Source organism: Saimiri boliviensis, chromosome 10, assembly GCF_048565385.1.
Source record: "Saimiri boliviensis isolate mSaiBol1 chromosome 10, mSaiBol1.pri, whole genome shotgun sequence".
Taxonomy (NCBI): Eukaryota; Metazoa; Chordata; class Mammalia; order Primates; family Cebidae; genus Saimiri; species Saimiri boliviensis.
In genome coordinates this window covers 80,250,165-80,273,280 of record NC_133458.1, presented here as the reverse complement: position 1 = coordinate 80,273,280, position 23,116 = coordinate 80,250,165, and the positions used below count along the sequence as shown (strand labels likewise).

The window sequence follows — 23,116 nt, the reverse complement described above, 5'->3', positions numbered from 1 at the left end:
TCCACCCGCCTCGGCCTCCCAAAGTGCTGGGATTACAGGCGTGAGCCACCGCGCCCGGCCCAGAGTTTACATTCTTACCCACAATGTTACACTGTCTCTTAGACCTGTGTGCCAAAACTAAGATTGTCAGGAGCAAAACAGTTTGCCCAAAGTACCCAAGGAGTGACAGAACTGGAATGATCTTCCTTGGTACCTACGTTTTAATATATCTGTGCTTACCACGTATCAGCTGGCTTTTCAAGATTTGTGTGATTTACCCAGTGATGAGGGGAGGTCCTATTAAGTTAGGAGAAGACCAGGTATTAGTTGCTCTGAAGTAACAATGAGCATTTTCTGTCCATCAGGGAGAATGGTAGCAGTGTTTGAATATAGGCAGTCACACTGGATAGCTATGGGAATGAGTTTTGATAGATCATTTTGTGAGTTAGCAAAACTCAGATGTATTCTAGATTCATCTGAAGAACAACCGGGCCAGCCTGGAAATTCCTGAGGATGAAAATGTCTGTTATTGGGGAAGAGAAAGTGGAAAGAAAAAAGCAAAGGAGTATAATGTATTTTTGTAAATGGATTTTAGCATACAGGCACACTTCTACTTAACCACATTTAAAACAAATACATGCTAAATAATGCATATATACCAGACATTTGATATCAGTGGAATCAAATGTAATAATTGAAAGAAATAGTCACTGGCTAAGAATTTATTGCATGCCTTGTGTGGGAAGAGGAGAATCAGGCTTTATCTGACTTAACTTTTATCCCTGTGCACACCCTCAATTTACAAAACTTCTATTTACTTCAAAGGGGTGAGGAGGAGAATGCAAACCAGGCCTATCATGTTTGTGATCATAGGATTGTTTTGCAGGTGGTATCCATGTGTTTCTCCAAAGCTCATCTTTTCTATTTGCACATTTGGAAGGAGAGCTGAGCGCCCTTTCATCTTCATGCTTTCTAGTTTCTTGGAAATATCAATTACAAAGGAGTGCTGTGTAAATCTTCTTTGTGTGTTTAAGTGTTAATATAAGCTGCTGAATATATCAGGTCAGGCTACACTATTTGACGCACCTTACACCTGGAGTTACTGCAGACACTTTGGTCCAGACCTCAGTGTTCTAAAGAATTAGATTGTAATGAAGAAAATAAAATGAGAGAGAAATATAAAACAAAGTCATTCTATAGGTAAGTCTCCACCATTGCTGTTTGTTGTCATTGTTTGCCATGCTATTTGATTACCAAGTGATAGAAAATTATTATCCCTGTAATTGATCTGTGATCTAGAGCAGACGTTGTAATACCTGTTCCTTAAAATGGGCTTGGTGCCAACAGCTAAGCATCTAAATAGGTGCCTTAGGTTTAGGTAGCAGTGAATATAGTTTGACGTTTTTTTAAAATAGGCAGTTAAACACTAGAACACTTGAGCATTGGAATATACCACCTCATTTAATAATAGAGATCCACCTTAATAATCACATCTTTTTTTTTTTTTTTTTGACATTTGGCAGTTTTCCTTGGAGTCTTTTAAACATTTTACTAATCCCTAGGGATTGGTAATTGATATTTATTTAAATGAAATTTATGTGAAAATAAAATCAAATGTAGAGTTTATTTCCTATTTAGTGCCTCTGTATACTGTGTATTATGTATGACTTAAAGACTTGCATTGTGCAAGGATTAGTATGATTTGGTATGTATTTTGATGTTACTACAAAATCCTCTACCCAAGATAGAAGCAAAAAGATTTGTAATGTTCAAGTATCATTGCTTCCATGCTGAGATTTTCTATTTCCAATAACACCTGTACACTACTGCTACCTAGTTATGTTCTACATTTTATGCTTAATGTGGTAATCTAGTTTCCCCTTATTTGCAGTTAGCAAATACTGTGAATTGGCTTGGTTCATTTGTGATTCAGAACTCCCAAGTGGATCCAGATGAAAAATCAGAGATGTGTTCTTGTAGAAAAAAAATGAGTGTGTTAAGAAGTTATAAAAATTACTCGTAATATGCTAGTATAATTCATAAATTCTTTGCTCCCATCATCATTTTCTTGGGATTATTATCTTATACATATGGAAATGTGATCTCTGCATTGATTGATCCAATACATTCAGTTCCTACAGCACTTGGAAAGTATTTAACGAAGTATTAAGATTGGTTTATTGTATAGGTGTCTTACACAGTGTCACCTCTTTCATGGCTGTGGTTATGCATGTCCAAGGCTTTCTTGCTTGGCTTTCCTTTTCAGAATTTGGCTTCTTTGATTCTCATTTTATTGGCAATGGCTAGGTTTGTGTCAGTAGAGACTCATAGTTCATTCTTCAGATGTAGCTCTTGTGCTGTAAATGTTTTTAAGTTAATATTTATTTTATTGTTAAGAAATGAAAAAAGAGGGCTGGGTGCGGTGGCTCACGCCTGTAATCCCAGCACTTTGGGAGGCCTAGGCGGGTGGATCACGAGGTCAAGAGATCGAGACCATCCTGGTCAACACGGTGAAACCCCGTCTCTATTAAAAATACACTAGCTGGGTATGGTGGCGAGTGCCTGTAATCCCAGCTACTCGGGAGGCTGAGGCAGGAGAATTGCCTGAACCCAGGAGGTGGAGGTTGTGGTGAGCCGAGATCGCGCCATTGCACTCCATCCAGCCTGGGTAACGAGAGAAACTCCGTCTCAAAAAAACAAAAAATAAATAAATAAAATAAATGAAAAAAGAGGCTGACTGTTAAAAAAAAAAAAAGTAGCCCTTCCCAATCACAGACTTTACTTTTGTATGTCATACATCTCCCCTTTTTTTGAGGGGGGATTCTTAATCTTACAAAATTAAATGAAAATTTTTCAAATTGGGTGAAATACTCTAGGTAAAAGCTTTTTCTGTAAGAGTGGCAGTTCCTCATGGAAACTCCTTTAATATATATTGAATTTAATATTAGAAGAGATTTTTAAAATAACATTTTCCAAATTTATTTTGGGGCAAAAATTATTAAAATGTGCCAAATAAGTAGTTGATTCAAATAAAAAAAAAATTTTTTTTTGCAGGATTTACCCCAGCTGGTATTAACACTGTAACAATTGAGGCCAGGTGACAGAAAATTTCATTTTAAGAAGGTGTTTATTGTCAGGAAAATTGTGAGGTTTCCTTTGTAATCACTCTATCTTTGTTATTTTGGCAGCCTGTAAAGTTTTATTGGCATTTACTGAAAGGTACTTTTTTTGGCCCTAGCCAGCTGGCTTTCTTTTTTTGGGCAAACTTTCCTAGCTCTGGTATTCAGAACTTATTTTCAGCTTTGATTGTCTACCAATGGGGTTGTTTTGAACAAGGAGCCAAGTGACTGGTGATGTCTGAATCGATCTCAATCATGTCTTCAGTAGGGTGACATAAGAATGCTGCAGGTGTGCTTCAACCATTGAGGGTTGTTTTCTACTTATCCAGCATGTCATTTTGGTGCTAAAATAGTCCATTTAAGACCATTTACACTACAGACCCTTTTTACATACAGACTGGAAGAAAAGTATGTGAAATTATGTACCAAAAGTAAGGATTCAATAACTCAAAAGAGAATAAAAATCTTCAAGCAATATGGGATCACTGAATTGAAGCTGAAAGATCCTTTCCCGGAGCTAAATATTAAAACAGGTAATGCGCAAACATGGAATAATGGAATACTAATAGTATTTCCCAAGACTCACCAGTGTGGCGTATAGATGTGGAGTCTTATTTGTCTTGGTGTTGGTCTTCTCCACATTGTAAGCCATGTACTGTTGCTCTTACCTCTGGGCTTATTTGAAGAATTGTTTAGATCACGCTAATGCATGTGAGATGAAATCTAAATTTAGAATTATCCTGCTCTGGTTCTAAAGACCATGGTAATAAATTCATTTAAGCAAGTATTTGCGTCACTAATTACTTATTTTATTGCCTTTAATATACTGCTGGAGAAAATTATTTTATTTCATGTTAACATATTTATTTGACTACTTGTTCTTAGTGAGTAAAACTTACAAATCTTCAAAATGCCTTTTTAGTAATTATTATTTCAAAGTGATGACAGGCATATTAGTATTTGGTAGTCTTCTGTGGCAATGCAATTATTATCTTAATTTTGTTTTGTATGTTACTATGGTGCATAGATAAAATAACTAATGTAAAATCTTAAGGTGGAGCTCCTGTGTTTGTGCTTTAATAAAAAAGGATAAAGAACACATTTATCATTTACTTTTAAATCAGTTACCTTTAGCTGCTACATCTTTATTAACTATTGTCTGTTGTTTATGATCTGCTTTCTTTTTTTAGTAGCACTGCATTTCAAGGAATATATTTACCACTTTGTTCTAAACTATTTGTTAGAGGTCTGTACAGATTGTCTACAGAGGAGAGCACTGTGGAATTTGTTCTGGCATTCTGCCGGAGGTAGGGGATGCAGGGTAGAAGGAAGCCCATCTTTCTTTTTTTCTTTTGTTTTCTTTTCTTTCTTTCTTTCTTTTTTTTTTTTTTTAAACAGGTTCTTGTGGGAAGAACCTATCTTCATAGTCACTCAGTAGCCAGGACAAAGCACCTTTGGTGTCTGTACATTCTGCAGGCCCATCTGCTGTAGCATTCCTGAGTACTTCATCCTGAACTGAGAAACGCCAGGAAGTACTGGATTCTTCCAGTCCCTACTCAGCTCAGAATAATAGCAAATACTCACCAGTCTTTTCCAAATACTTAGTGTCCATTATTTGAAAGAAATTACAGAATTACTAGGCAGAGAAGAGATCTTTATTTTTGGAACTTTGCAGGGCTTAAAGAGTGTCCCTATTACAGCAGAGTGGGACAATTTCTGTCGAAGAGGTGTTTTCCATATTCATAAAGGTCATAATTAGGTAATTTATTAAGTATAGCAAATTTTGAGAGGTATGGATTTGGACGGGTATCTTGATTCAGGCACTTCATTTCAATTTATTAGATCTGTTTCTCAAATAGCTGCAGCTTGTTCAGGTTTTATTCCTGCCAGTTGGATATGAAGTACTGTATGTTTGAGCTCCCTGCACAGAATTTGTTTCCAAAAAAATAGTGTCGTGCTGCTTTCCATCTACTGGACCAGTAGGGGTAGGAAGATCTGATTTGAAGCCAATGCAAAATGCAAAACTGATTAGATTTGGATTGTTCATACATTAGGCCTTCCTTTCCCTGTTCTTATCCTTTTCCAGATGGAAGAACCAGTTTCCTCCCAGGGCGCTTTCTCCTGGCAATTAGACTGTAAAGATGAGGATCATTTAGTACCACTACTGCTGAAGTATCATTATATTAAGTTTGGGCTTTAAAATGTAGAGGAATGAATCAACATATTCTACATTTGGTCTCCTTATTTTTCAATGAATGAAGCTTGTAATGCTTTTAAAATTAGGAATATAACTTTGTCTTTCAATTCTGCCTTTTGTTTTATTCGTATAATAACAACTTACTTTCCCACATTTCCTACTGGAAAGTGAAGGTCCAGGTAGTCAAATTTTAAAGCATCCAGTGTTTTTAAAATGTTAACCATATTGCATCCACCTCTTTCTAATGTGTATTATGTGCCCTCCATCCCTTCTTAAATATAGTACTTGGACCCAATTTTGCTTTTTCGTGATGATTAAGGATTGTCATTATGAACCTCGGTTGCCACTCTTTGCTGAAATGCATCAAATGCCTTCAGTTATTATTGAGGCTTGTAGAGCTCTATGCCCTTATTACTAAATGGCTTTCGAATGTTATGCCCTTGGAATTCTTGTATCAGACCTTAGTCATTTTCCTCTTGTCTCTTACATCTGTAAGCAGGCACTTACAGGCAGTGCATTTTAGAGATATAAAAACGATTACTTGGCCTAATGCCTTCATTTTGCAGGTTAGGAATAGAAGCCCAGAGAGGCTGCACATTTAGTCTGTGATCATGCAGCTGGCTGCGGGTGGAAGCTAGGTAGAGATTACACCACCCCTAATCCAGTGCCCTTTCTACTAGGCCGCAGCTTTTGCTTTTTCCTTCTGTCAGGATGCCTTGTCCCGGCTTTTTCCGTGTTTACTTTTATTTTTTTCCTCTTAGTGTGTAGTTGACTGATAGGGAAATTAGAAACAAGACTAAATAGAAAAAGTGGTGAAGTAACATCTGATGGCTAGAAACTCTGTTTCTGTAAGTCAATGTACATCCTTGAGTTTGTTTGTCTTCTGTAAAAAGAAGTGGTTGGACTAATACTGGTAGTAGCAAACCTTTACTGAGTACTTGCCACAAGTCAGGTACTATTAAGTTCTCCTATGTGTTACCTCATTGAATTCTTACACAAATCCTAAGAGGGAGTTCTGTGGTTGTGACATTACAATATTTGGTATTATAATAAGTAATTTTGATATGACAATATTTGCTATTACAAAAGGGGGAACTGAGTAACACAAAGGTTGCCTAGCTCACCAGAGGCCCTTCACTTAGTAAGTGGCAAAGCCAAGATTTAGTCTCGAGGCCGGGCGCCGTGGCTCACACCTGTAATCCTAGCACTTTGGGAGGCCTAGGCGGGCAGATCACGAGGTCAGGAGTTCGAGACCATCATGACCAACGTGGTGAAACCCTGTCTCTACTAAAAATACAAAAATTAGCTGTGCATGGTGGCACATGCCTGTAATCCCAGCTATTCAGGAGGCTGCAGCAGGAGAATCACTTGAACCCAGGAGGTGGAGGTTGCAGTGAGCCAAGTTCGTGCCACTGTACTCCAGCCTCAAAAAAAAGAGAAAAAAAGATTTAGCCTCCATGTTCATAACCAGCCAGCTTTTATGTGGCTGAGTCATCTACATGATCTCTTTTGGCTGTAACACTTGATGATTCTGGGTTTGAATGATAACAACGACTAACGGCATTAAGGACTCAATATACACTTGATTTATAGTGGCTCCTTCCGTCCTATCAGCAACTCTATGAGGCAGGTGCTGTGATTATTGCATTTTATAGGTGAGGAAACCAAAGTACAGAGAGGTTAACGGGCTTGCCCAGTCTTTAGCTAGTAAGTGGCAGTGGCAAGATTTGGAACTATACCGATTTAAGGGCTTGTCAGCTTTTCCACCATGTCTTACTGCCTGAGAGTAGGTTCTTGAGTATTTAACCTGTGAGTGTAAAATGAGTTTTATAATACTTATTTTTGCTAATTAGAGGTGATGGGGTGTGTGTGTGTGTGTGAGAGAGAGACAGAGACAGAAACAGAGAGAGAAAGAGAGAGAGAGAGAGAGCATGTACATGCATATTTACATGTAAACACATAGTCATAGATGATTTCTTTTATTTATTTATTTTTTTTGAGATGGAGTTTTGCTCTTGTTGCCCGGGCCGGAGTGCAGTGGTGTGAGCTCGGCTCTGCAACCTCCACCTCTTGGGTATAAAGTGATTCTCCTGCCTCAGGCTCCCAAGAAACTGGTGTTACAGGCATCTGCCACCACACCTGGTAATTTTTTGCATTTTTAGTAGAGATGAGGTTTCGCTATGTTGGCCAGGCTGGTCTCGTACTCCTGACCTCAGGTGATCCACCCGCCTCGGCCTCCAAAGTGCTGGGATTACAGGTGTGAGCCACTGTGCCCCGACTGTCACTGGTGATTTCTTATCTATGTCTTAGATAAGGGGTAGGCAGGTAGATAAGTGAATGAAGTGAACTTAGTACAGGTGGTATGGGGAATGGGGTGGTGGGGACTGTGGAGACTGTGGCATATAGGAAAGCACAGATCCTGGTCAAAGGAGCAGCTGATACCAGGCTCAGCCAACTCTTGACCTGTTTTTCAAGCAGGAAAGTGGACTCAATATTGCTGGATAGTGTGTGTGTGTGTGTGTGTGTGTGTGTGTGTGTGTGTATGTGTGTGAGTGTGTGTTCTTAGAGAAGCCAGCAGTTTGGATTTTTAAACCAGGAAGAGATTTTGAAGCTGATTTTTAAATGATCGCAGTTAATTGAAGTTATGTAAAACCACTCTGAAGCAAAGAAATGTTGGCAACATCTGATTTAGATCATCAGGGCTGGGGGAGAGTGACCTTCCGAAAGTGAGAGTTGGCCACATCTTGGTATCCCTGGTACTTTTTGAAAAGATGAAAGATGGATCCCAATCCACAATACTTATTCATTCTCTTTTATTAAGATGTTATATGGTATTCTGCAATGTAGAGACAGTTGAATGTAAGTCTGCTTTTGAGAAACAGCTGCCTCCTGAGGCTGCAGCATTCATTCGAAGGCCCCAACTCTGTAGAGTGAGGAACTCTGGCATCTGATTTCAACTCTGTCCTCAGCACCAGTTTTCAACTCTGCAGACACCTGATGCTAAATAGGGGTGTGAGGTCCAGGATCACGTCCGGAACGTTTTCCCAACTCTGTCTCTTTCATTTAGGTACACCCCTTATGGGATCCCTGAAAGAGAGTTACTGATAGGAGTCTGGGATCTCTCTCTCTCTCCCTCACTCTCTCTCTCTCTCTCTCTCTCTCTCTCACACACACACACACACACACACACACACACACTCACTCACAAAAGTTTAATGCTGTCTTCTTTGAAATGCGTTCTGAGACTCAGGACTGATTTTTGAACTGCCTAGGAAGATCCTTGCAAGTGCTAAGGATCTACTTCAGGAAGCAAGGTAGGGGCATATTGATGACTGCTTGCCTTCCCCCATCAAAGTAGCTCTACTTTTATGTATTTTACACATTGGCCTTTCTTTTATGATTCCTTTAGTACAAAGGTCTCTGAAGCTAAAACAAACACTGGCTTACTCCTGAAAACGTCAATCATATCTAATGTCTGCTTCAATTTAAAAACCCTGATGTTCCTAACAAGGGATGAGAGTTTACATTACTTTTTCCTTGTGTTGCCAAAATAACATCCAGAGGCAAACTGGGTATCTGATCTCAGCAGACTGACAATACTCCTTTAAAAACTTTGTGGCATTTTTTTTTTATAGCTGCTCTCCTTAGAGAATATTATTTAAGAAAAAAAATACATATCAACTTGCTGTGCTATGGTCTAAATTCCTGTCTCGGAAATATTATAGGTGAATGTATTTCCAGATGCTGCAAATAATGGAAAATCATGAAAACTCGAATCAGGGTCCCTGTCCTTAAATGTGTTTCAGTTTGCATTTTGATAGCAGTTTAGAAATGTTATCGCTTGTTTTGTCACAGACATAATTCACATCTTTCTTCAGGCACTGTAAACAAGAGAAATGGTTTAATGGCCCCATAAAGGCACTCTGCTGATGGCTGAGATTAGGCCCTTTAGTAATGGATATTGGTGTGTGTATGTGTGAGTGTTATATGTACACAGTGGGGGTGGGGAGGGCTTGGGAGAGGTAAATGTACCAGAAAAGAATCTTTGAGAGCCTCAAATGCAGCTGAAAGTGCCTTCTGCTTTTGTGTGTCTTGGAAGATGGATTCACAAAGCATGTGACACCATTGTCTTTATTTATACTCAAGCCTTCCCCTTTGCTTCTCGAATTTAACTGAGCACTAATTGAGGTCATTGTGATCCATTTATTACCTGAAATTGAAGTGATATTAACTTAAAGCGAATGCTTTTCATCTATTGAGTGTATTCCTAACTACCTATATTTGTATAAAAGGCTGCGTGCATTTTTCATGCCATGCTTGTATCTGGTCTTAAATAATCTAATTTATGTATACCTTTTACTTCCCCCCTCCCTTTTACAGAGATTTTTAAAAAAATCACTGCTATAGCTAAGTGAACATTTTTTTACAAGCACTTTAGTGTCCACATCATGATTTGTTTTGACTTTTTTAGTTACATTTTTTAGACAGGTGCAAAAAATTCTCCATGTTATACATCATCACCCTGGTCTAAGGAAATGCCTGGAAATTTCTCAAAGCACATACATTTGTAGATATTTAGTCTCAATTTTGTGTCTTTTTTTAATCAGCTAGTTTGTGTATATTGCTGTAAAATTGGCTACACAAGGCTGTTCATTTTTGGTTTTGAGAGTCAGAGAAAACCAAGAGTTAAGAAATTAAAATTAAGTGTCCTTTGTTGACTAGTTGAGCTGCCTCTGTTACTAGCAGGTATCACTTTCCAGCCAGCCACTTTTATGTTTTCCTTATCCTTTTTCATTATAGACTATATTCTGGAACAGGAATCAGCAAACTTTTCTCTGTAAGGAGTCAGATGGTAAATATTTCAGGCTTTGTGGGTCGTATGGTTTCTGTGACAACTATTCCATTTGGCCATTGTAGCTCAAAGTAGTCCTAGATGAGACCGAAATGAATGGGTGGGACAGTGTTCTACTAATGCTTCATTTACAAAAACAGGTGGAAGGCCGGATTTGGCCCGTGAGCTCTAATTTGCCAACCTCTGTTCTAGAACAGCATACAGAAGACTATCCTTAAAGAATTTTTGAACAGACTACAAATCGCAAACTCAACATAAAGGGACTGTCTTCAAGGCTGTTCCTCCAAAACTATTGATTTGATTTCTGTTTAGAGAAGAATTAAAAATGTGATGTGTTTCTCTTCCCAGGGTAATTGTTTGCTACTCACAGAAACTGCTACCCTATTTCACTCTTATGACGAGAGTTGGGAGGAGAGCTGAGTGAAAGGTCAGAGCCAAGACAACTTATCACTGTGTTTGCTTTCACTGTTCACATACAGAAGGAGACCTTTCCATCATTGTGACATTTTGGTTATCAGAGTGTAAGGCAAGCTTCAAATGCAGAAGAGCAACATTCTTTCTTCAGTGGAATATGAGTGGTGTGAATTTTTAAATGCTTTTGGTCACAGTAATAAATTGCAAGAAGACAGAATGCCTAAAAGCAAGCATGAATACTCTGAGAAGTGTTATTGTTGTTTTTTTTTTAAGATGCAAGTGCCAAGAATATAGTACTAAAGTCATGTATACAGATACATTTATCATACACACATGAATTAGTCAAACTTGAAGAATACTGTCTAATATCTTTATTGGGGAATTTAAAAAACACTAAATAAAGCTCTAATTGGACTTCTAGGAGCTCTTGATAATAAGGAGTGTGTCTTACTATTTATCTTCCTTCCATAGCTTCATATTCCTTCACCCTCTCAGGACCTGCCATAGTGTCTGGGGCATGGTAGATGAATTAATAGATGAATTAATGAATTAGCTGCTTAAGAAATAAATGAATAAAAATCTCATATAATGTGATAGTGGTGGTCATACATGAGTGTGTGTGTATAAATAAATTTGAATTATATGCTCAAGAGTTCAACAGTTGCAATGTTAAGTTTGAGCCCAGGGCTCTAATTCTTAATGTGTTATGACTTAGTGTTAGATCTTTAGTCAGACACGGTACTTAGCTTCTTTATGCCTTTTTAAAAGATCTGTCAAATGGGGATGATCATATTTATTCTTGTCTTGAATGATGAGACTCAAATACATTATGAGACTGTTCTTTGAAAATGGTTAATTATTATGTGTGTTTGAGTTACTTTTTTGTTGTTTATATATATCTATATATATATAGATATATATAGATAGATAGATTGCATTTTCTATTAGGATTACAATTAGTGTTTTCTGTTAGGAATCCAAACTCAAGCAGAGTTTGTTAACACTTAAACATAATATCTTCGTTAAATTTACAAGACATCATCATCTTTACTGTAAAAACATAAACAAAAACACGATTCTTAGATTTCTTTGTTCATTCTCTGAATTTACATTATCCTGTCAGTTATACCAAATATCTGTTTTCAATGCAAGGATACAAATAATGCCCCAATGTTATGATTGTTTGGGAAATTATTCTCTAATGAGCAAATTTTAAATTCATATTCTCAGCCAGGTGCAGTGGCTCACTCCTGTAATCCCAGCACTTTGGGAGGCAGAGGTGGTCAGGAGTTTGAGACCAGCCTGGCCAACATGGTGAAACCTCATCTCTACTAAAAATACAAAAAAATTAGCCAGACCTGGTGGCGTATGCCTGTAATCCCAGCTACTCAGGAGGCTGAGGCAGGAAAATCACTTGAACCTGGAAGACAGAGGTTGCAGTGAGCTGACATTGTGCCACTGTACTCCAGCCTGCGCAACAGAGCGAGACTCTGTCTCTAAATAAATAAAAAAACAAATAAATAAAATAAGTAAATAAAAAATAAATTCACATTCTACACCTGTATTTCAAGTGTTCAAATGTGATTTTAAGTTATGTATACCTTTAACCAAAGATATAGTCGTATATCAGCATTGTTCTTGGAAATCTAAGGACACTTCTATGCTCTGGTAGAATAATAATGACAAGATTGTGTTCCTTTTCTAAAATATAGGTAGAAAAAATTGAAAGCGATGATGAGTCACAGTTTATAGTTCTAAGATGAAAACAGTTACTAATGAAACAAACACTTCACGAAGAATACCATAACCCGAAGTAAACTTCTGAATTAAGAAGTGGTTAAGTTTATTTTGGAAGTGCATTTTTTAAAGTCTTGGTATTTTGGAGCTCTTAAATTTAACCATTAGAACAACTCAAGTCATCATTAGTCAGCCTTAAGATGTGGTTTTAAAGGTCACGCTTCCATCAAAGAAAAAATGCAAGACACATCGCTTGAGCGTTCTTTCTGCCTTTCCTCCCAAAAATTTGATTGTTCGGAGGAGTTGTGGATCATAAAAGTTTCCATGGAAAATGTGTTTGAAGAATGCCTGAGGAAGACTGCAGATTTTCCAGATAAATTATCTGAACTGTCTGAAGTTAGGGATAAAAATACAGTATCATTTTGAACCACTGCTTTGCAAATGAAATGAAGGAGTTAACTCACTTGATTTGATACACTTGAAGAAGGAAAGATTCACTTTTATTAAAACTATAAGCAATACAGATGACTGTAACTCTCTGTTCCAGACCCAGCAAGGATGGTAGTGTAAGAGAAATGAAAAGTACCTAGCAGCCTCAGCAGCAGGCTGGAGCCATGTTCAACGAAAGTAATTTAATTAGTGTTGATCATGACTCCAGATGATGGTGATTTGATAAGGAATAATTTAGTACTTAACAGCCTTTTACATGCACCAACTCCATGTGGGAAGGTAAAGCAAATTGCACAAAATGAATGTGCTGCTTTCGCTTGCGCCTGTGCCAATGAACTGGAAAACTGCCTGTTAGCAGACTCCGATTCTCAGCCCTGTGATGAAATATCCAACCCGTTTTCAACTCAGCCCTCTCTGATGAAAGTGAGTATACTACTCTTATTTAAGAATAAATAAGAGAAGTCATTTTTGTGACATAGAATCTCCAGGAAGCAGGTAGGTTAAAATGAGAAAGATAATGTAGCCTGTGACGTTTGTGCAACATTTGAAGATTTTTAGGTTGGCTTTCTCTTTTTTTCTTCACATGCAGCAATTAAAAAAAAAAAAAAATTCTTGCCAACTCAGATTCATTGGATTACTTATTTGGCTTATGATTAGGAAAAAAAAAAAAAAAGTCAGTTTCAAGGGCCCAGAGCTGTGTAGCTATATCTATCTAATAGACATAGCTAGACCTATGTGACTGAGGCCCACGTAGGTTGAACCTGTTACGGAAAGAGCTGGGGATCCCAGAACTGCTGGAGCTCGAGAACCTATAAGAATCCTGTTGACATCTAAAGAAAAGGAAGATGTTGCTGGATTTTTTTTTTTAAACTCTTTTCAAGTACTAGACCTGTTTGAATGCAGCATACATCAGATAACCATGGATTCCAGTTTGCCAATGATGAGCATCACCTAGCCAGAATCCTGATACAACCCAGCTGTAATGATTGGACTTTCTGGGAGTGGTGTGTTAGTTTTCTCCTGCTGCCATAACAAAGTATCACTAACTCGGTTGCTTTGTGAAATTTGTTGCCTCGCCGTTCTGGAGGCTGGAAATCCAAGATGAAGAGTGTCAGCAGGGCTCTGAGGGCTGTGAGAATCTATTCCCTGCCTCTTCCCTAGCTTCTGGTAGTTTTCTAGGAACCTCTGGCATTCCTTGCTTTGTAGAGGCCTCATTCTTACCTCTGCCTTCATTTTCACATGGCAGTCTCCCTGTGTGCATGTCTCTTTATCCAGATTCCCCCTTTTATAAGGATACTAGTCATATTGGCTCAGTGCTCACCTTAGTGATGTTATGTTAATTTAATCTTCCAAGTAAGACCGCTACTGAGATTCTGGTGTTGAAATTTCAGCATGGAAATTTTGAGGGGCACAATCCAAGCAATAACAAATGGGGTCTGAGAATCCGTGTTTCTCCAGAAGCTTCCTAGACAATTTGATGATGCGCCAGATATGGGGATCCTGTGTTCAGGCATTGGCTTGTGCCTGAGAATTCTTTGAGAATTCTTATGCCCTGCAGTAGACTGAATATTTGTGTCCCCCTTCCCGTCCTCATTCTCAGAAAATTCAGATAGTGAAACTTAAACTCCAATGTGATGGTATTTGGAGGTAAGGACTTTGGGAAGTGATTAGGTCATGAAGATGAAGCCAATGGGATTAGTTAGTTCCCTTGTTCCTTTATTAAAGAGATCCCAGGCAGGCCCTTGTGATTTTTGCCATGTGAAGTTGCAAGGAGAAGATGGCTGGCTATGAACCCGGATGTGAGCTTTCACCCAACATCGAATCTGCTGATGACTTGATGCTGGGTTTCCCAGCTTCCAGAACTGTGAGCAGTAAATACTTGTTGTTTTTAAACCACACAGTCTTTGATATTATTGTTACAGCAGCCCAAACAGACTAAGACATGCCCTTTCTGCTACGGTCACTTCAGGAAACTCACTAGGCCAATCCGAAAGCAGTAGAGCACCAAATAGGATTTCCACTAGCATGGATCATGCCTTTTGCTTTTTGGTCAATGCGAATGGACATTTTGATAGGAGGCTGTTGTCATTCTAGCAGCCATTCCTGATGGCACTCCAAACATGCCATTCCTCCCAACCCTCCATTCCCTTCCCATCTGGAATAATTTCTCCTGTGAAGCTGAAGCACATTTTCAGATGTCTCAGCTGGGTCAAAGCCAGACATGTTCAAGTAATTTAATTAGTGTAGCTTTGATTAATCCCCCTCAGATGTTTTTTAACTTTATACTGATATACATTCATTGTAATGCAAAAATCTGAATTGTACAGTTTCATGAGTTTTACAAATATATATATCTATATAACCACCACCCAGAGCAAGATATAAAATGTTTCCAGCAAGTTATGTTTCCCCAACTTACCACCTATGAGGTCATCTGTGTTTTTGCATGTAGTTTGTCCCTTTTTATTCCTGTGTTGTATTCATTCCATTGTATGCATATGCCATGATTTATTTATCCATTTGCCCACTGATGAATATTTGAGTTTTTCCAGGTTTTGCTACAATGAATAAAGCTTCTTTGAAAATTCTTACACCCGTCTTTTGGTGAACATATCCCCTCCTTTTTCTTGGATATATACCTAAGGGTATATTAACAGATCATAGGGTAGATTTAGGTTGCCCTAGTAGATATTGCCAAAAAGTTTTCCAAAGTGCTTTTCATACTAATCCATACTGCCAGCATCTTGCATAAAAATTTCTATTGCTCCTGGGCAACAAGCAAAACGCCATCTGAAAAAAAAAATTTGCGTTGCTTCATGTCTTCACCAAAACTTGGTAATGTCTATCTTTTGCAGGTTAGTCATTCTAGTGCTATCTGTATCTATCCATCAGATAGCTATAGCTATGTAGTGATAATCTCATGTGGATTATTTTGCAGTTTTCTGAAGAATAAAGATTTTAAATACATTTTCATATATTTTGTTGTTGTTCCCATTTGTTTTGCCATCTGGATATCCTCTTTTATGAGCCGACTGTGTGTTTCAAGACTTTTTGCCCATTTTTAAAATGGGAAATATATTTTGTCTTATTTATATGTTGCAATTCTTATTTTGTTAGATACGAGTTCTTTGTCGGATCTTTCTACATGAAACATAGCTTGTGACTTTACTTTTTGTTAAGTAGTGTCTTTTGAATGTGTTCTTAATTTCAGTGAAGTCTAATTTGTTGATTTTTTTTTTTATGGTTAGTGCTTTTTGTGTACTGTTTATAAATATGTTCCTAATTCATTGTACTCAAGACTTAAAATAGTAATATTAAACAGTATAGTCTCTAATATGGCTGACACTTTATAGTCTCTAATATGGCTGATAAAGATGATAAATTTTATATCATACTGCATGCATATGAATTAGCTATGGAGGTCTTATCAATTTTCAGTCATGTATATTTGATCTAATCTCTCAGTTATAATGTGATTTGTTATTTGAATTCCTTCTATGTTGCTATGCTTTTCCTTATAAAAATGTAAGACCTGATACTTAATCATCTGATCATCTAACTCCCACTTACAAGTAAGAACATGCAAAATCCCAAGTTTTAGTGCTAAAATGTTACAACAACTAGAAGACACTTTAGTTTTAGTATTAAAACTTGGGTTTTTGCATGTTCTTACTTGTAAGTGGGAGTTAGATGATGAAAACACACACACACAAAGGGGAAGAACAGACGCTGGGTCCTACTTGAGGATGGAGGGTGGGAAGATGAAGAGGACCAGAAGAAAATAACTACTAGGTACTAGGCGTAGCATCTGGCTAATGAAATAATTGGTACAACAAACCTCTACGACACGAGTTTACCTGTATAACAAACCTGCACACGTACCCCTGAACCTAAAATGAAAGTTAAAAAAAAAAACAAAAAAAAATCTTGGGTATACACATTTTGCTAAATGTGTTCAAAGATGTAATAAATAATTAAAAACCATTTGTTTTAAAAAAAAAGAAATGCATGGTTAGTGTATACAAAGGTGTGTCATTTAGTATTTGTTATTCTAAGACGTCATGTACACACACACACAACATGCAGATATACACAGGGAGACAATTTTCTTTCTCTTTTTTTGAGACAGAGTCCCGCTCTATAGCCCAGGCTGGAGTATAATAGCACAATCTAGGCTCGCTGTAACCTCTGCCTCCTGGGTTCAAGCGGTTCTCCTGTTAGCCTCCTGAGGAGCTGGGATTACAGGTGCCCTCCACCACACCTGGCTAAGTTTTGCATTTTTAGTAGGGCTAGGGTTTTGCCATGTTGGCCAGGCTGGTCTTGAACTCCCGGTCTCAAGCAATCCGCCCACCTCAGCCTCCCAGAGTGCTGAAATTACAGGTGGGAGCCACCACGCCCGGCGACAATTTTCTTAATAGTACCACTTTATTGATTGATTTATTTGAGAAAGAGTCTCGGTCTGTCACCCAGGCTGGAGTACAGTGGAGCAGTCTCGTCAACCTCTGCCTCATGGATTCCAGTGATTCTCGTGCCCTAGCCTCCTGAGTAGCTGGAATTATAGGTGGACACCATCAGGCCTGGCTAATTCTTGTATTTTTAGTGAAGATGGGGTTTCACCATGTTGGCTAGGTGGTCTGGAACTCCCAGCCTCAAGTGATCTGCCCTCATTGGCCTCCCAAAGAGCTGAGATTACCGGTGGGAGACACCAATGCTGGGCCTAGAGCACTACTTTAAAATCGTGGATTTTCTTTTCACATTTAACAAATTTTGTCCAGGAAATTTAGGACACATAGACAAATGTAAAGAGAATAATATTAACTCCCTCCTGCCCTTCATTTGGCTTTTATCATTTATTAACATTTTTCTAATCTTATTCATCACTTTCCTCATACATAATTATTTTTATAGAGTATTTTAAAGAAAATTCTGGATATTTTATTTGTACATATTTTATGAACCTCTAACATTAAAACTTTTTAAAATACAACTACTGTGCCATTATCACATCCAACAAAATTAACAATGATTTATTAAATTATCTAATACTAGTCTATATTAAAATGTGTTATTTGTTAGAGTTGTCTTTTTATAGTTGTTTGTTCAAATCAGAATTCAAACAAGTCGTCTTATAATTGACTCTTGATGCTCTTAAGCCTTTTCAATGAGAAGAATTAGAGCTTTCTGACTTGGTAAAGTTAATGCACATGAGTATTCCTGATCTATGGAGATATACAAAATTTCTCTTTTGTTTTTATTTCTTTTTTTCTTTACTTTGAATAGGTATATTAACCATGTGTGTACACACACACACTTTACATTAAAATATACTTTGAAATAGAATGCCCAGGGTAATTATTTTATTATTATGTATTAAGTTTCTTAGATGACTTAAGTAAAATTCGCCAATTTGGCAAATTGGTTTTCTAGGATATTTCAGAGGACTCTTGAGTGCCACCGAATACCTGTATCAAAATTATGTACATATAAAACAAATAACATTTGTTTTACTGAAGCTTGGCAGTTTCTGATATCAATTTTTTTCTTTTTTTAATAGAATTCTAAATGTCATCTTGAATTGTATTTTTTCTTTTTTTATAGAATTTGTGATATCAAATTTTTATATAAAAAATTATATGTAACATTCAAGCTAATGCAAATTTATAATACTGTAATGACATAATTAAGATTGAATGACAAATGACATCATAAACAACAAAATTCCTTGTCATATCTTCCTTGCAGATTTAACATACTGTGTTTTAATTTCAGTTTGTATAAGAGTTAGAATACATCTCTAGAACATGTGCCTCTGTTATGGTTATCCCTGGACTAGTCATACCTATGGTTATTGTTTATAAATTACAAAACCTATTCTTATAAGTACTTCTTCCTTTTTTAACCCAATTTTCCATTTATTCCAAAAATTTAGTTATTCTAATTGGATTTCTAATAGGCATTTATTTTCAGTTTTGTATGGAAGAATAAAAAATATATAGGTTTTTTTTTTTTTTTTTTTTTTTTTTTTTCCCCAGAGACAGAATCTCATTCTGTTGCTCAGGCTGGAGTGCAATGGCATAATCTCGGCTCACTGCAACATCTGCCTCCTGGGTTCAATCAATTCTCCTGCCTCAGCCTCCCAAGTAGCTGGGAATATAAGCGCCCGACATCATACCTGGCTAATTTTTGTATTTTTGTAGGGACAGCGTCTTGAACTTCTGCCCTTAGGTGATCCACTTGCCTCAGCCTCCCAAAGTGTTGGGATTATAGGTGTGAGCCACCGCGCCCAGCATATACAATGTTTTTTTAATTATTGGATTTAAAGCTGTGATTCCTTCCCCATATAAATATTTTTCTAGTTTTCCTGTTTTGTGATGTTGCTTTGTATATTATTAAACATAAATGCATATAAGCATTACCATGCATTAAGTCACTGTAAAAAGGTGAAAACATCATTTGATGTAGAATAATTGTTTTATGGTGGATTACATGTGACAAACAACATTTACATATTTCTCAGATTTAATCTTCACAGTTCTGGTAACTAGATAGGCTGATACTTAATCTCTATTTAATAGACGAAAACTGGCCTCAAAGATGCTGAGTTTTTACCCAAAATGATACCAGTTTCTCCTGGACCTGTTCCTGGATTTTCTTTGTTACAGTCTAGTTGTCATTTCATTAAACTGTTATTATTGATACAGTTCATATATTTTCTTTTCAATAATGCTTAAAGTTATATTTTGGTCTTTAGTTGAATCTTGACTAATCAGTTGTAATCTTTCTGTTTTAGTCATTGGAAACTGTTCTGATGTTTTCAAAATGAACTTCCTTGAAACTGAGCTTCTAGCATTGTTAATATCAGTTAAGAAAATGACAAGTGATTCACTTCAGTTATGAGAGAAAATTCAAGCATGCATTTTGTTCTACAATAAATGCAAAAAAGGAGTATATGAAAATTCTTTGGAATCTTCTGCTATTGAAATTCATCAAATGTGATTTTTCTTACATATGTATGTTAATATGAAATGCGAATGACCTTTTTAACAAAAGAAGTAGAACACATTAATCTCCGTAATTCACAATAGCGTTTAATTTTTGTGGGTATTGTTTTCTTTTTTCTAGTGGCTTTTCACGGCCTACCATTGAAAATCAAGAAAGAACCCCACAGTCCATGTTCGGAAATCGGCTCTGCCTGCAGTCAAGAACAGCCCTTTAAATTCAGCTATGGAGAAAAGTGCCTGTACAATGTCAGGTAAAGCCACTAGGGCTATGTATATAGGAGAGTCATTCTTACTGAAACAAAAAGTCCAGAATAATATGAAATCTCAAGTCATATTTTGTGAGTTGCACCTTTAATATGGAACAAGCTAATTAGGCAATGCATTTAGCAGAATTCTAAAGAACAATTTACCATCCAGTCACACACTTTGGATTCATTTTAAAGCAATAATTTTCATCCAGATCATTAGTTACTTTTCTACTATAGTGATGCATCTTGGGTTTGAAAAAGGGGTCTTATTTGGCACAAGCAGCTTTTGAAAGTTCCCATTAGAATGAATGCATTATACACTTTAGATAGAGTGTTTGTAGAAAAAAATGAAACATTTGGCAGGTCTAAGCAGTACATTAGTTATCTGTCAGGCTTTGCAGATGATCTATAAGATGAGTTCATGGACAATTGCAATAAAACTGGAATTTTATAAGGCTTAGCAGAGGCTATTATCTATTAAAAAGCTGGTTGTTCTTCTGATGATAATAAAGGGTGGTGCAGTAAAAGTACGTTGTTCATTTGTTGGAAAATTTAATAACATATATGTTCATTAAAAACCCTTAAAAGTAAATTGCATGCTGCTACTTTTCATATTGGCCTTTAATTGCATAAAGAAAAGGTTGGCTGTCTCTATTGACTATTATCACTCTCAATTACGGTAGAAACTTAGTTCTTAAAAGGAGTTAGTTTGGAAACGTACACAAATGATTCCAAATATTTGTATGTTTTATAAGTTACATCACTTCAGATTCATAGTACATTATGATCGAAAGGGGTCTTCTATTAAATATTTCCTCAGATATTTATTGCATACACTGTTTATGTCTAAGATATATAAGATTCTAGAAACTTAGACTTGTACTATCATGGCAGCTGACCAATGCTCAGCTATTTTGTTACCATTTGTTCTTGCAAACTTGTCTTTTATATTTGCTTTTCTAAGAGGCTCACCAGAGCCTGAAATTAATAACTAGCTCAATTGAAACTGCAAAGTTTTATTTTAAAAAGTCTCTTGGCCAAGTGCGGTGACTCATGTCTGTAATCCCAGCATTTTGGGATGCCAAGGTGGGCAGATCATGAGGTCAGGAGATCGAGACCATCCTGGCCAACATGGTGAAACCTGTCTCTACTAAAAAATACAAAAATTAGCTGGGCGGGGGGTCACACGCCTGTAGTCCCAGCTGCTTGGGAGGCTGAGGCAGGAGAATGTCTTGAACCCGGGAGGTGGAGGTTGCAGTGAGCCAAGATTGCGCCACTGCACTCCAGCCAGGTGCCTGGCAACAGAGAAAGACTCTGTCTCCAAAAAAAAAAAAAAAAGTCTCTTGTAGAAGCTAACTGTTATAGAGCCTATTGAGTTCAGATAAGACAGTATTGATTGATCTGAGTTCTATTTTAGTGTCTTTTTTACATTTTCTCCTTACAAGTACTGTGTATCCACAGCATTCTTATTTAACATATGAAAGAATTTGTAGTCAGTGACGGTTAGATATGGAATTGTCATTGCATTTCAGCATTAATCAGAATTGTGACTGTGAAATCATCACTGTTTTATATGCCATATCTGACATCCATAAATAAACAATAAAGGAATTACCTGAATATTTTGAGTTTCTTTTGGGGGATGAATAATCCCCACAGTGTTATACAGTATATGTAATAAATTCTGGTACTTCCATCTCTATACAGAAAATGTTATTGAGTACAGCATTTCATGGGGGAATAGTATCATTTTTTTCTTCATTCATGAGAATGAGTTAGGTGAACCATTTCGTGAAAGAAGTGAGGTTTTATCCAGAAATGCTGGTGAAGAACATAGGTGAAACCAAACATGAACTTTATTATATGAACGCTGTTGACTTTGCTTTAAAGAAAAGCAGCCTCGTGCAGCATGTATTCCTTTACTACTTGTAAAATATTTTTGCAGCTGGATATAATTCTGTTGCATTGATGGAACCACAGAATAAATTATTTCATAATTTAATTCAGAAAGAAACATTTCTTTCTTTAAAAAAGTATACTGATCCTTGCTTTTTATTTTATTTATTTATTTTTTGGTGACAGGGTCTCACTCTGTCATCCAGGCTGGAGTGCAGTGGTACGATCTTGGCTCACTGCAGCCTTTGCCTCCCAGGTTCACAAGATCCTTGTACCTCAGTCTCCTCAATATCTGGGCCTACAGACGTGCACTACCACACCCATCTAATTTTTTATATTTTTAGTAGAGATGGGGGTTTCACCATTGTTGCTCAGGCTGGTCTTAAACTCCTGTACTTAAGCGATCCTGCCAACTCAGCCTCCCAAAGTGCTGGGATCACGGGCATGAGCCACTGCGCCCAGCAAATGCTTTTTATTTTAAAATGAAATACAGCATTCTAACTTAGAAATGTCCTGTTGTTAAAAAATTTAAGAAAATTTATTTTCAGTAAAATATTTTATAGATGACAAAAATTAGTTAAATCACATTCCTGAACGCGACACATAGGAAAGCAGTTTAAATTCATAATATGAAATCAGGCTTACTCATTGTATTCTTTGGTAATTGTGAGTGTTCAGAAGTTAGACCATAATAGGATTTTATTCCTAATAACATTATTTTGTAGTCATTCTCCAAGAAAGTTTAAATATATCAGAGACATTTTAATTTACCTCATTAATCTTCATTATCCCATGTGAGGAAGTTAATGCCAAGAATCATTTATTTAATATAATAGTATGAAAATAAAGTAAAAGCATTGCCTTCTCAAAATCCCACCACAAATAAAAGCAAGCCTCTACCTTATTAAGCTGATGCTAGTTCTTGTTTTAAAATCTTACATAATATAAAAGGACTATAATATCAAAACTATTTAATGATTTAGGAAACATCTATCAAACTTTATCATATAGGTATATCAGGAACAGATAGAAAAAAATACCACTGCTTTTTTGGACAGTAATTTTCCTTATACTAAGTTGTTTGTATATGCATTGAAAATACCCATTTTATATTTGTTCTGTTAAAAGGTTTTGCATTAATTATCCCATTTTCTGTTTAAGGGTGTTGTAGTTTTGAAGTTTATCTGTTCTGGAATTAAAAAAAAAATAAAACAGCCAACAAC

The 23,116-nt window shown here is 36.8% G+C and overlaps 1 protein-coding gene across 10 annotated transcripts in view; it reads left to right on the top strand.

Moving 5' to 3' along the window:
- Nucleotides 1-23,116, top strand: part of ETV1 (ETS variant transcription factor 1) — a 100,364-nt gene that overhangs the window by 33,453 nt on the left and 43,795 nt on the right. For 9 of the 10 annotated variants that reach the window (XM_074379532.1, XM_074379535.1, XM_039472869.2 and 6 more), the window contains one exon: nt 19,871-20,000. In XM_074379532.1, the coding sequence (XP_074235633.1) occupies nt 19,871-20,000 (130 nt within the window). Of the gene's footprint in view, nt 1-11,488; nt 13,172-19,870; nt 20,001-23,116 lie in introns of those variants that run through there. The other variant, XM_074379538.1, reaches the window with a different exon arrangement.